This window comes from Paralichthys olivaceus, chromosome 12 (assembly GCF_024713975.1).
Source record: "Paralichthys olivaceus isolate ysfri-2021 chromosome 12, ASM2471397v2, whole genome shotgun sequence".
NCBI lineage: Eukaryota > Metazoa > Chordata > Actinopteri > Pleuronectiformes > Paralichthyidae > Paralichthys > Paralichthys olivaceus.
The window spans coordinates 9,457,175-9,472,492 of NC_091104.1; the positions used below are offsets into that span (position 1 = coordinate 9,457,175).

The 15,318-nt window shown below is 43.0% G+C and overlaps 1 protein-coding gene across 4 annotated transcripts in view; it reads right to left on the minus strand.

Moving 5' to 3' along the window:
• The window catches only part of LOC109636466 (DNA (cytosine-5)-methyltransferase 3A-like), a 37,322-nt gene extending 22,385 nt beyond the window's left edge, over window positions 1-14,937 (minus strand). For 2 of the 4 annotated variants that reach the window (XM_069535677.1, XM_069535676.1), the window contains exons 1-5: window positions 14,794-14,933; window positions 13,469-13,702; window positions 9,598-9,705; window positions 5,265-5,607; window positions 202-248 (exon numbers count right to left, since the gene is read on the minus strand). In XM_069535677.1, coding sequence (XP_069391778.1) covers window positions 202-248; window positions 5,265-5,607; window positions 9,598-9,705; window positions 13,469-13,549 — 579 coding nt within the window. In that variant the 5' untranslated portion in view covers window positions 13,550-13,702; window positions 14,794-14,933. Of the gene's footprint in view, window positions 1-201; window positions 249-5,264; window positions 5,608-9,597; window positions 9,706-13,468; window positions 13,703-14,793 lie in introns of all 4 variants that reach the window. The other 2 variants (XM_069535675.1, XM_069535674.1) reach the window with 1 other exon arrangement.
• Window positions 14,938-15,318: the final 381 nt, after the last annotated feature.

The window sequence follows — 15,318 nt, forward strand, 5'->3', positions numbered from 1 at the left end:
TTCCAAGGCAGGAAAAGCTGTTTTGCTTCTGTTCAATCTGCATCACGATCATCCATCATGCTGGTGAGCAGGGGAATCACTGTTGTGACAGGAAAGATAGGTCACCCCCCAAAAAGGAAGCTACAGCCCTGGGAGGTGTGAAAGACACCTCGAGAGTTATATCAGCCAGAGAACAGAGACACAAGCACACAGAAATCTTACCTCGGTCTTGACTGCATCGGCCCCGTCCTCCTCCGAGTGCTCCACATCTAGAGAGAAGACAGCGACACAATGGATGGCCTGAATCACTCACAGTAGACTGGAAATTGGCCACATTGCTTTTTCCCTGTATGTGTTAAATTCTAAGTGTCCTCTCATTCATCACATTTTTTTAATAACCTAGATGGTTAAGTTTAGCCTCCATACTGTCCCATTAACTCAATGTTCAATCAAATCAAAGTCAAATGAATAAATCCGCTGAGAGACGCTGGCTCCTGAGAACTCAGTCATCCTGCCATCACAGGACCATGTACGCTCAGGTGCCAGACGGGTGGGTTGTGGCTGCCCAGGTTACGTTGAGTGTGGAGAGGGGCCACGTTTATTTTGGCAAATGTCATACTCCTGACCTTATTTCCCTCCCACTTCAGGAGACAGACAGCCGGTTGCTATTAGCAAGAGCCCTCCCACGCCACTGACACTGAACCGTAAGTACACACGGCTTCACTTCTGTGACTCGGGGGCAGTGTATAACCTCCTTGCCAATTTCCAACACCTCAACTGTATCAGGACATCTTGCAGCTGTAGGAGTGGACAGTGTGGAAACCGTCTATGTTATTTGGAACAGCAGAAGCTGAAAAGTTAATCCGCTCGAGTACCCTCACTAAGTAGAGTTTTAAAGTTTAAAAGGTTTCATCTTGACCTTGGAAGCAGCAGATGAGAAAAGGAACCCACCTCAAAGTCTGTTTAGTGGCTGCTTTGATGGTTTTGCATGATCTTCATCAGCAGATGGCGTTTACCCAGAAAATTTTAACTTTTTTTTTTAAAAGCACTTGAAGACGTTTGAAGCACTTTACAAGATGGACATTAAAACAAGCATGGCAGCTACGAAAATACCATCTGCTGATAAAGATCATGTGATGATACTAAACGTTCCAGAACTGACACTGCCATGACAATGTTTGCTACACTACATCTATGTGACAGATATGATTAATGCTTAATTTACAAAGAGAGACTTTTACGGGGTTAGGAAAAGGAGAAAAAAATGTAATGAAAGACAAGCAGGGTGTATTTATTGGTTGGCTGATAAACAAAATCAGCTTAGGAGCCTTTCATAGATCAGTATCTGCGTTTTCTGATATGCGCCAATATGAAAACTCATATTTTACAGAATAAATGAAAAGATGTATGTTATGTTCATATACATACATATGTTTACTTTTTTGATTGAAGTTTTATTTATTTGATTGCATTTGTGTTTCTTTTTTATTAACAGTTACTTATAAGAAAGTTTATGGTTAAACTGGAACATATCAAGCTTCAATTACATTTCTTGGTCATGAGAGTCTGAAAATGGCACCTTAGCAAACACTGACAATTTCTTTTCAACACATATATCTGACGATATATCTGTATCAGAATTTATTTTCTACTCACTAATACCAGTATTGGCATCGGCAACCAAAAGTCTATATGATTTGGGATCTAAATTAATCTGCATGCTTCATCCACCAATGATTAATTCTTCCCGCACTTTCTTTTAGCCATAAAGGTTTTGCATGGAAAAGAAAATGTGCGTAGTTGCGAAACAGAGAGGTGCAGCAGCAACAGGGCAAAGATTGTCAAAATAGCACAGAAAACATTTGGTGAAACATGCACTAAAACCACAGTCTAATAAAAGTGTCTTTAACACAATAAAAGCTGCAGTTGGGATTTCCCATTAACTCGGCCGTGATTTAAGATCTGGAGGTCTATGACAACAAGGACATGTTATTCATTCTTAAACAGCTTTGTTTGCCTGAGTTCAGCAGAGCAGTGAGGGGTGAGCCAGGGAGCACGGAATACCACCCAACCAAAACATGAGTTCCACCCGCAGCAGCAGAGAAAGAGATAAGGAGGCCAAACAAAATCTGCCTAATCAGTGAAGCTCACATCAACACCTCAAATGATTCATTTGAGTGTAAGCGAGTGTTTATGCAAATCACGAGGATGATAGGACACCGACGGAGTTCATACACATCACTCTAGCAGCTGTGTCCTTTATGAGCAAGGTGGCACAGCCTGAGTCAACATTACTATCTACTTCATCCAAGCCCCAACACTATCATAACACTTGAGCCCTAGAGGCTAAAGACAACTTTTGATGGCGGGTTTTCTGCACAGCTAACACTAGCTTGTCGGTGAAGTACCCTACAGACCTGTCCTAACAATAGTCTGCTCTCTAAGCAGCCTCTTCAAGTTGGTTCCATGTGTAGCTGAGCCCCCTGTTCCTCCCTCCCCTCGTTGCTCTCATTTTTTTTCCATCACTCCCTCCTGGTCTCGTCGTCCTCATCGGGAATAAGTGACTATATAACAAATCGGTGAGGCGGCGCAGACTGCCAAGGTCATTGGGTTTGTAAAGGGGAACTGGCTAACGCTGCCCACAGAGAGTATACCATGCCAGTTTGAGCGGAGTCCAGTGCTCGTATTGCTGGAGCTCAGTTCCTCTCCCCGTGTCCTGCAGATGGATAACACAAACCCTGTTCAGCTGTCTATCGATCCAGCACTCTACCCAAACCGAGGCCTCTCCTATCTGAGGTAAACTTATACCAACACTCCCTCTATTCACGCCTTGTCTACTCAACTGCAGATATTTTTTTGAACTGATATTTCCCCTCTGTTTATTTTTTTTTTTTCAATAAATCTCTGTTTTACAAAATATCTTTGCATAGATGAGGAAACAAAAACACTCAAACAAGCATGCCAGGCCAGTAGGTGGTGATAAGGTCTACATCAACGATCCATCAAATCCCAGAGAAGAACACTGTGGTTAAGTAATATTCTGGAGGCAAACGTCTGTGAATGCTAGTAATGTGGTGCAGTGATGCTGAATTCTGCTGCAAACTTGTAGTTAGACCTAGCAGTACAAAACAAACGAAGAGAAAAATTAAATCGCAGCCCAAAGCAACAGTGGGCATGCACACAGTAAACTGTGACGTCATCATTTCCCAAACACTACTCTTTGGCTACACAGAAACTAGAGGCACTTTGGAAAGCGTATGTAAAAAATCGCAGTTGTCGATGTGTGGACGAGAGGAAGAAACGCAGAGGAAAACAGTTTGTTTTGCAAAATATCTTCATTAGTGTGCAGAAGGCGTCAAACTTGTTCAATCATGGTGCTCATTTCTCCTTAGTCCCCTTCAGATTTATCTTACAGTGAAATCTCTGACATCCTGCAGGTACAACAGTGTGTGGGGTTTGTTGCATCTCTGAAGAACTTACTAATTCAGAGAAGGATTGTGGGAACTTTTCACTGATGCAACATCGCCAGGGTGATTTTCTCAGACTTGAAAAAACCCAAAGACCTAATGCGTGTTTTCTCTGGTTGAGTAAAACTCATTATTACTTATTCACAGCTTTTGTAATTTGATTATCCAGTCTCAATCTTCTGCCTCATCAAGCTTTAATTCCACATCCTCATTAAAAACTAAACACTGTGTAAAATGTGAGTGTTACGACAGTTCAGCCTATTTAAAAAACAATGCCCACACAGAATAGAAAAGAATAGAAAATATTGATTCTCTCTGTATCATACTAAAGCTGAGCAGCACTGATTGGATCCAGCGTTACAAACAGGGTTATCCCTGGTTTCTATTTGGAAGTGAAGCAACAGCTCAGAGACGCACAGACCAGGTGAATACAGAGAGCAGGCTCAGTTTGTAAAGAGCTCTGGGCACGATGCCATCCACCTGGCAGGGCCCCCGACGGGGAGGCGGCCACAACAGAGACCTGCCAGCTCCCAACAGAGGCTCGTTGCCAGGAGACGCGTGGCTCCTCCCCTGGCTTTATTTACTGCACTCCTCATCAAGGTCATAGCCAGTGTCTCTGCGGCGGAGAGAGGAGCGAGAGCGACACGTGGCTGAGAGAGAGAGGGATAGGGCTGAAAAGCAGTGTGTGTGTGTGTGGGGGGGGGATGTGGTTAAGTGATATGGTTAATCTCCATCTTGGACTAAAAACTACCTGTCGGCGCTGCTGATTTATTTCACCTTTATATGCTAATTTTATCCACATCTGCTCTGTAGCTGCTGCACATTCAGTTCAGTGTGACTGCAATTCAATTAAAAATAGTTTATTATAATGAAAAACAACAGTTTGCATTTAATCTGGTCGTTAAATTTTATGCAATGGTGTAATCTCAGTTAAGTGTCATTTCCTGTCATTTTTAAGTTATTATAATTATTTAAGCGGAAAAAATGTTGCACCAGAACAAGTTACCTAAACTTTTCTCTTAAGAAAAGCTAACGTAATTAGGTCAACTGATGATTGTTTTCATAGTTAATTCATTACTTTGTCCCAATTTATCATTTTGTCTTGTTTTTTCTGACTGATCCCATGAAAACCCATTAAAACTCAGTTTATTACAACCTGAGGCAAAGAAAAACAGCAAATAATCAAATTTAAGGAGCTGAAGCCAGAGAATGTCTGACACATTATCTTTCAGAATGATTTAAATGATTAATAATGAAAGGAGTTGCAGATTAATTGACTAATCAATTAAATCAACAAGTTGTTTCACGCGGAAATAACTACTTCACGATGTCATCTGTCTAAGATTTGGTCTCTCCCTCTCTCTCTCTCTCTCACACAGGAGACGACTGTTTCTCCATCTTAACTTCTGTCTTGTTCACACACATTCAAATGTAAACTTGTGGCCCAGAGTGAAAGTGTTTGGTTGAATATATTGAGACATTCAGAAGTGAAATTCATCAATTAAACATTTAGTATAGAATATAAATATAAAAATTATTATACATCTAATTTCCTCTGCAGACCTAATATTTACTGGTGCCTTTTCTTCCCAGCACTGTGCAGCAACTTGAATGCAACAGTGTTACTAATCCCGGCAGTGTCAGTGTCATATTCTGAGTGTAGAGCTGCTTAGACCCATTCAATCCGTCATCCTCTTACAGTTCATTACTCAACATCTTGTACAAGTCCCACGCACGTGACTTTTCCCAATGGATCCGCAGAGGGAGAGAGAGACAGAGAGAGGAGATCTAAAAGATAGTGAAAGCTGAAAAACTCACATTTTGTTGGGCGTTCCAGTTTCCGCCTCCCTCTTTTCTTGTGCGGCGTCATCAGGCTGTCGTTGTCTCTTTCTGAGTCGTGCTCTTCGCGACTGGCCAGGAATCCGTTCTCCTGGGAAGGGCTCGGGCTCTGACCCTGGGAGCTGTCCTCTGCCCGGCAGGAGGAAGGGCCTCTGGGGATCCCGTTCTCCACTTCCCTCTTCTCCTGTTTGGGGAAGCAGGCGTCTGACGTCCTGTCTCTGTGCCCGCCCATGTCTCCGTTGTGGACCTGTGCCATGGACGGCCTTCCCACCCCGGGGTAGCTGTTGCCCACTCCGTCTTTGTGAGCGCCACAGCTCTCAACCTGCCGGCAGAGCAAGGGAACGTTGAAATGTTAACATCCTGGCAATCTATCAACTTTATAGATGGCTGTTGCCACAGCGGTATGTTACGGTTTGATGTGACGAAGGCGTACAGCAGTGTCGTGCCTGTCAGCTGCTGTGACATATGTAGCGCTGAACAAACTGTAGCCGTCTGTGCAGTAAACAAGTCCTTTCAGGATGCACAGCAAATCATCCAGCGTGCTTGAAATAAGGTCATCTGAGCGAGTGACAGTAAAACAGCTGGCGTTATCACAGTGATGATAAGCACTCTTCCGACTTTGTTGGCTAAATGGTTTATTTTGAATGAGATTGTCAATTAAAGCTTTCATCCATTTCATATTAGATGAGCTCAATTTCATCCCCTAAGCTTCCTCAGCTGCATCTGAGCAGAATCAAACACGTAGCTCAACTTCTACACTTATTAGCCAGTGAATTATGGTGTTTCCTATTTAGCTCTGTTAAACCAGAGTTGTAAACTTCAAAGCTGTGCCAGTAAATCTGCTGTACAGCCATTAAGTTGGGAAGTGAGGAAGGTATTACATTACAGTTCATCAGGTACACTACTGAGCTATCTGGAGTCATGCATTCATCATTACAGCAGCACGGAAATATGTAAAGAATGTTGGCTGTTTGACAACGGAGACGGTTTTTTTCTCTCCCCGTCCAGTTTGAAACGCCCAGTTAAACTATTTCATTCTAAGCATGGGAGTAAATTCAAAGAGAGCTGACCCAACTGAAGCTGCAGTTCAAGTTACAGTGGCAGACGTTCAGCTCTTACGCCTAAAAAAAGCACCGACAATCTAACAGGGCCTAGAAATGATTTGTTACAAATCTAAATTGTTTGAAGAAACGTGATCGTGTTTCTGCCGCAGCCTAAAAATAGTTAAAAACACACTTTGCCAGACAATCCCATTACTGGTTCAGAGGGAGCAGAAAGTGGAGCATGTCTTGTGAGATCAGACTGTCAACACTGATGAGAGCGGCGCTGACGCTTTCATCTCCTGCAGATGTAGGTGCAGCAGTTTGCATTGAAGGCAGACGACGCTAACGCCTCAGGAGGCGTCAGTCTGCCAGCAAACGCGAGACCCTGTGCTGCAAGCTAAAAAGGTCAAATGTAATCTGATTCTCACAGGCTGAATAAGCAAACACGACGTAAACTGGCTTTTATGTGACCCAGAGACCCATAAAACCTCTGTGTAAAGAATAAAATGCAAACGGCACAGAACAATTTTCAGTGAAAGTCGTACTGTATCATAAAAAAAATCTATCAAGCATAAAAGTTGGTTTTTGAACATTCCTCACAGGCCACAAAACTATAAATGCTTTTCATTATTGTAGTAACTGAGAACACGTTAACTATAAATGTTACACTCAGGCAAACAGTGGCGCTCTCATCTCAAAAACAAACAATTCAGACAATATTATTAATCTGAATCAGTTCGTTTGAGGCCAAAACACACACATGCATTAGCAAAACTTAATTCTGACCCTCAAACAGCCCATAAAGTGAGGATCTGCCTAAATGTCCTCAAACTGTAAGATCTAGGCTGAATGGTCCTACAAAGATTTCTAGTACATACATACAAAAACACACGAACACACTAAAGCTAACAAACATGGACACAAACACAAAGTCGATCTAGCGCAAACACAACTACGATAGAATTATGCAACAGATTAGTGGCCCAGTGAACTACACCAGCCCCCAGCCAGAGGTCAGAGGTCACAGTCAGTAAATCAGGCGGCTCAGACAGGCAGACAGAGGTCAAAACAAAACACTGACTACCTAATCCAAACTACTGCTGCGGCATTACAACTCACACACCACCCCGCTGCCACATGTAGCTGTTTATAGCACGTTTAATAAACTATTCAAGCTGCATTCATCAATATTTTAACAATGAGTAAAAGAAAATGTGGAATGTGAAAGAAAGCTATAGATCAAAACCAGACAACTTGAAGGTCCGCAGCTAAACGTAGTATTTTTCAGTTCATTCTTTCAGTGAATTATGTTTTGTGCAGCATAAATTGACTGTCTCGGTTTAATCTCACTGCTCATATCAGTGTAGTGACAGGCAGCTGTTTTCACCTCAAATGACTTAAATCTGCACCAAACGGAGAATTTAGCAGCTAAAGAGCAAGATACGTTTCTCAGTAGTTGGTGGAAACCAAAAACAGAGAGATAAAGATGAATGAAAAAAGAAATGCTGCTTTAGTTTTAGATTTGAAATAAATCAATGTTGTGATTGATTTTATGCAACCTGTGAGACCACTGACTTGTTACTGTGATATATTATAAACGGGCTATTTATCTATTGTTAAGATAAGATAACGCTTCACTGATCTCAAGGTGGGAGCAGATGAACATTTTTCAACCTCCTACACACTGACTGAAAGCACTGGATATTACACTCTTGACCCATGACAGCAAAGAGCGGTCAACAGAAGTTAATATTTAAAATGTAAAACCCTGGGAGACGACGTATTTTTCTAAGGGGTTTGGCTCAGGCAACATACCACCGGCATCAGCCATCTACAGCTTTACCTTCTGTTCTTACCACAGATTTAATGATTAGCGCGGGACAGAAACACGTCCACGTCAGAGAACCTTCCCTGTCTGTTTGAGCGCATTTTAATTTGGCAGCTACGTGTTTGAGTGACAGTCTCGTTTTGAGAAGAAGAAAAACAAGAGTGAAGCAGCAATGTGAGTGGAGCATCTGACGTCTGTGCATGTTTCTGATAATATCTTTTCTTTATCTGATATCGTTACCATCACTCTGGTCACCATCACTCACAAACCGACCTTCAGGAGCCGTTCTAAAGTTCGATCTGTAAATATCTTTCAAACATCATTTTTGTTTCGTGTTAGAATTAATGAGCATGATCTTAAAGCCCAGGCTGATGTGCAAATAAATGCAAATGAAAACATCTCGTGGGGAAACAACACTCTCAGATGCATGCTGGCCCAAGAGTCATTATCAAATCAGGGCTTTTAACTAAAAAAGCAGTTTACAAATGGTGTTCATGTCTGTGTGCGACAGGACAAACACGCAAATGTGTCGTCTTACAGGTTTCTGAAGGCTGATGATATATTGTGCAGTTATTGAATATTTTGTTAAATTTTTTCTGTTTCACCAAAACATTTGACTATTAAGGCTGATTAAAAACTAGGTCATATGATAAAAGGTGTATAGCTGTTCCAGAAGGCCACACTCCATACTGGAATAAAAAGCCTCCTGTCATAAAGAGCAGGAGCGTGACCTCCGGGTAAAATCTGGAGAATCGGCTATGGACTTTACCCAGAGTTCATCTTTCACACATGCACAAAACAGAGGGAGGTTCTGTGCACAGACACGTTCATAACAGCATGAAAATCGTACGCGTTATTCAGACGAGAGGCGGACCGGCCGGTAGCAGCAGACAGAGGCAGGAAGTGACCCATTAACTCCACTGATGTTTTCTATGTGTATGAAGTCGCTTTTTCACCAGGAGATATTTATATGTTCTGTTTTTTTTGTTTTTTTTTTAAATGTTTGTGTGCCCCCGCTAACTCATTGTGAATCCAGTGGGGAATCCCCTGCTGTGTTCACACATCGATTTCTCCTGGACACGAACTTTCTACAAGGAGTTCAGATGGATAAAGTCTGTAAAAACTGCGGAGCGTCTCACTCTGTCATTTGTTCAATTTTTACCCCATGACTAGGGAGATTCAGAGCAGCTGCCACAGCTTCAGGTGTAAATGCGTTGTATGAACTATTTCATATTTTGGCCATGTTGCCTTTTATTGAGAAGACGGAGGAATCAGCCTGAAACAGCACAGATTCTTCACCTAGCTCAAGTTCCAGCTGTTATCTAATCTTGACTAAAAACATATTCAACCAAGGCATGTGGAGAACTGACAGAAAATCCCTGTTAAACCATCAGTATATATGAACAGATGGATGTAGATGTGTCGGACAGTCAACACTCACTGGAAACTGCTTGCGCTTTCTTCCCGGTTTGCCAATTTTACAAGAGGCACTACTGTTAGCAGACTTTTCCTCTGGCATCAGGTCCATATCCAGAATTGTGCTCTCCCCCTGTGAACAAAAAGAACACACCGTGATTTGGACACAGTATCCTCCACATATATTATTTATGGGGATGTCAAGTTTGCTCACAAGGCCTGGATATCTGTTCACATTATGCATTTGTACATTCACCTCAGTCAAAAACACAGCAAAAGTGATACTAGACCCACAGGACACACAGAAAACCACCTCTGTAAAACACTTTTAAGGGGAAGTGCAGCGGGTCCTTCAGTCCGTTTGGATGAGTGGACAATGAAACAGATAGAAACTGAATGACACGCCCCTTTGAACTCGGCTAAAGTGAAAGCTCCACAGACGCAGCGCTGACCTTCCTCAGACAATCCCCCTCTTGACACGGTTACAAAGACGCTGGCCAGCCCCCACCTTCCCTTGCTGCAATTTCTTTTTGATTAATAAAACAGTCTGTCCCCCGAACAAAGCCCCATGTCCACCGCCACCAAGCACCCCTGGGGTTGATGGGAGAAAAGATGATCCTAATGTAGATGCTTTGAGTGTCAATATTGACTGAATAGGACCACCAGCACCAAGTCTGAATGCAAATAAGTTCACAAGGCCATCCCTGACAGCTGGAGGTGGAGGATGAGGTCCTTATTAAATTCCTCCAGTAGTGAATGCAAGATTCCATCAATAATAAATTGGATATTTTAAACTTGGGCCAACATGAGAGAAGACTAACATAATAAATTTATTTGTTTTTACACATGGATCTAAATTCAATGACAGAAGAAAAGTAGAGGCGAACTCTAAATTGACCGTAGGTGTGAATGTGAATGCCTCCAGGGATTGACTCCAGCCCATCATGACTAAATAATTAGGATACTATGCAGGTTATAGAGCGATGAGGGGTGTATTTAAGATATGCAAATACACACATGTCAGTCCCTCGGCCCCTTTTTCTTTCTGCAAAACTGCAAACGTGAGTTGGAGTAATTGGGGAAAGAAAAGAAAGGCTGCAGGACTCAGTCTACTGAAGAATTAAAACTGGTTGCATCTGAACAATCTCTGCGTGGATTCAACAATTCTGTTTAAGATATTTAGTTTTAAACCTGCTCACGTCTCCGCTCCTTTGTTCTGCACTCAAGAATACAATGACATCACAAAACCTCACAATGTGCACTTTAAGGTCTTGTCTAGCCTATATTAGATTTAAGCCGTTTGGCAAACTCCATCTGCTGATGAAGGTCATGAGTTATAATCAAAAGCTCCAGAGTAGCTACTGAATGGGCTTCGTGGCGAGAACATTTTCTGAGTTGCTGTTCTCAAAATGAAGAGTAAACTCGGAAACTAAATTAATGTAAATATGTCTGTTGGTGAAGACCAGAGCTGCTACTAAATGGTTTGTGTGGTGAAGTACACTTTGGTCAAATATTGACCGGCTGGTGTAACGTTTCACCGATATCAAAATGTGTGATTGTATAATGTGAGATTAGCCCCTGTGGACCTGTTTAAATACTGCCACCACCGTTTGTAGATATCAACAACTGTAACCACAACTAAAATGTTTGCAGTGGAAATACGGTTGAAATTCCAGATCGGGTCACGGAATCATGTGAAACACCAACCACAGACATTTCTAAAAATCTCATCATCTTCTTATTTTTCTGTCTCTATGTTGTCTACTGCACAGTTAAACCAAAAAAAAAACCTAAGAACACTCAAGGCTTTGGAGGATGAACAGATTCCAACAGACACCAATTGGTAAAAAATGAAAAAAGGTGGAGGATGATTATAAACACAGGCATGGTTTAGAAAGGTCAGCCCATGTTACTCCCTGAGTGTTTGCTCCTCAAACGGAATAAATCCATCAACCATTAGTGTCCCTGGGTGACAAACTGATTTGCATAAAGAGATGGATTTGATCGGAGTAAGGAATGATGTGATTAATGAGGTTATAACTGATTCAAAAAAATGTCAGGAAAATTAAATATGTATTAATAACTCTCTGTATATAAATGCAGAGGTTTGCTAATGAGCTTTCACAGGTTATTTCAGAAGTAGAAGCTTTTGAGAGAGCATTTGTTTTTCAGACGGTGCCTCTGTAATTGAATAGAGAGTCTGGTGCTCTGGTTTTTTTCCTTACGATTTGCATAGATAATAGCCCGGTTGTGAGTGCAGCCTGGTGCGCAGGCTCATTTGGAGGAACCACTTATACAGATGATACAATATAGCGGTGCCTGGCTATATGTGTGGGAGTAGCCTCACCAACGGCGCTCAGCCTGAAAGCGTGGACACACTGAATGAAATTAGCACGCCATTTTCCCACACAGCTTCACCCTATAAAAAAAAAACAAACAAAAAAAACAGAAAAGCCTGAAATATGATTTCTTGTAGCCCGGAGTGAACCCTTCTACGCTGTCAATATCTCGGCACTATTTCCGTCTGCTTAGCCGGTTATTTAAGGCAATGTCTGTTGCCAGGCAACAAGACTAAGGGCAGTACTGTGTAATGGGAACATAGAGGAAGAGGACAGCCCCCCCCCCCTCCCCAGTAGAGCCATTCCAGCTCCAGTTCAACCTACACCAGCCAACGCCCACGTCACCAACCACCATTACACCAGCAAATTGTCACATAATCCAGCTTCACCTCGCAGCAGCGTGCTCAGTGATGCTGCTGCCGCTGCTGCCGTGGAGCGTCAGCGATGCTCCGGCTACATGTGGACTGTAACAATGAGTGTGTCTGCATCATGGAGGGTGACATGGCACTCCCCTGTCACTCGGATTCCGATGTGAAAATCAGAGCATCAATGCACCTAAGTCTACCCCAGTAAGTCTGTGGATTAGAGGGATCAATAAGGCTTTAGCTTGACTGACTGATTAACTCCATTCATAAAGTTAGGGAAGATTTTAAATGGCTTCCACTTGAAATAACTCCACGAATCACATTACTCTTATTCTAAGCCTCTATCCAGGTGTTGTGACAATGATAACACTATAAATACTTGAAAACCAGCCTCACACACACATATCTCCATGCACACTTTGAAACAGATTCTCTTTAGAGATATTTCTGGAACAATTCTGAAAGGCACATTATACTGCAGCCGTGTTGAAAGAGCTCAGGAGTGAATAATCTTCCTTTAAATCACTTTTGGTTGAGTTAAGGGCCTTTAAATGAAATTGCTCTCTGCAGTCAAATCCAAAATAATCAAGAGCTAATTCGAAACCCAAAACATGACTGAATGAATAATCTGAGAAACCTCGGCTAATTCACTAAAGATGTTTTCAGACATGAACATTTGGGTACGGAGTCTTTCTGTAGTTTTGGGATTCTCCGCTCAGATGAATTCAAAACAACAAAGAAGTATCTGGTACGTTCAGGTGAGGGGGCGCACAGCGTGCAGACGTAACGTATCAAATCGCATGTATATGTTTACAGCACATCGACACTGGCACCATAAAACCTCCCTTGACACCTCGTCTGTGTCTTTTACGTGTGTCAACATGCTTTTTCCATCTGAAATATGTGTTATCTTGTAGCAGCTCTGGGTGAATCCTGCTCACGTGGGCTCATTCGGACATTATCCAGAGGTTGTACACAGGGGGCTGGTGGGAGAAACTCCAGAGAATGTCCGCAACCTCTGACTGGGACATTTGCGTTCTCATATGAAGCCCAGCCGGAGAATGTCAGGAGATAATCCAGAGCTCGGTGCATGTCTGAAAGCAGCTTTACATATTAATTTTAAGAAGATCCTTAGAAACTCCTTCAATGACATTCCTGAGGCGAACTTCTATATTTCACGCATGTTCCTTACCATTCTGCTTCCAGGTGAATCTGTGAAGTCTGAGCCTTTGAATGCAGCGGCGTTGGCATTGGTGACAGTGTTGGACGGCATCACTGAGAGTCTTATGGGCTTATGGGACAGAGTTGATGATGGTGATGATGGCGGTGGGGGAGTAGGTGGGGTGTGGATGAGGGGATGAAAAGAAAACTCAAAGGAAGAAAAATAAAGAAAACGAGAGATGATCCCTCTTCTCTCTCCGCTCTCCTGGAAGATGAGAAAGAAAAGTGGCAATCAGCAGTGGCATTACACTTCAGTTTTGCAGCGTGTCTGCAAAGTGCATGTTGTCGTGTGTATTTCCCTTGAATTAGTGCAGTTAGATCTTATTTCCAGTCACTAAGAGGCACTTGCAGAGCATCAGCTTTTTCTATGTGAGTGCACATCATATAGGAAGCTCACATGCTGTTATATACAGGGAGATACCGTATGGCTTCTCTCGCCTATAGGGCCTAGGCCACTTTTCTACCCCAAATGGATGCATGCATGTGCAGTGTGCTACCTTCAAGTGCTGCTATTGTGTGCACAACAGCTTGAATGATGCTGTAGATTAAATTGAGAATGATACTGGTTTTAAAAAGATGAATAATGTGTCATTTTCCCCTCAGGAGTCAGTGTTGAAGTTACTCCATGCGCGCACGGTGGCAATGTTGCACTCGTGGAAATGTGCGTAAAACCAAACCTTAGCCCTATTCACATACAGGATGTTTCCTAGAAAGGGTTACGCACACGCAAAGACTGATGACATTTATTTATCCTGAGTCTCTAATTGGCTCCAGGAATGAAACCTCGCTCCAGAGAGATGATGGTAACTACAGGGAAACAGCCAGGACGCGTAATCTTGAGGAATAATCATTTATTATAAAGCCAGACAGGATTTTAAAGTCACCGCATCTCCATGAACACACAACTACAATCACGTCACGTGCATTTTTAATTCAATGCTGTTAAAATGGCAAAGTTTCAGGCGTCTCTTGCAGCAGGACAAGTCTGCAACACGACCCGGGGGGATTGTGGCTCTTTTACAGGCCACGGCCACTGACGAGGCCGGTGTCTGGAGGAGCCGCGATCCCGCTTCTGTGGCAGTAAAATCGGTCAAGCCCAAGTGCGCGTCGCGATGTCCCAATCGGCACATCTGCAGAAACGCAAACCCCCGCTCACAAAACGCTATTTCCCCCATTTCCATCGAGCGCCTTCCGCTCTCGGTGCTTTCACGTTTTTTTTTTTTTTTTTGTCACCCTTCCTGCTCGGTTACCGGATACACGGATTTGAACGCGTGGATCGCTCGTGTGTTTCGTTACCCGGTTTCTCCCGAGTCCCAGGCCTGACCCTTTTTGTCTCGCTTGCTCCCGGAGCCTCCTTCCTCTTCTCTCCCCGTCCTCCACCTCCCGGCCCGGACAGCTCCTCCAGATGCGCCGCCGCTCTCACTGCAGGGGCCTGCTGGCGCTGTGCGCCGGCCGCCACCGGGTCCTAGAGCCGGCCGGTTTCAACAGCGCTAGTTCAACCACATGCACCACAGCGTGTAGAGGGGCGGGGTCGAGGTGGGGGTTAAAGGTTGATTGGTTGGTTAGTTGATTTGCTGGTTGGTTGGTTAGTAGGTTAGTTGGTTAGTTGATTTGCTGGTTGGTTGATTTGCTGGTTGGTTAGTAGGTTAGTTGGTTAGTTGATTTGCTGGTTGGTTGGTTGGTTGATTTGCTGGTTGGTTAGTAGGTTAGTTGGTTAGTTGATTTGCTGGTTGGTTGATTCGTTGTTTGATTGGTTAGTTGGTTAGTTGATTTGCTGGTTGATTTGCTGGTTGATTTGCTGGTTAGTAGGTTAGTTGGTTA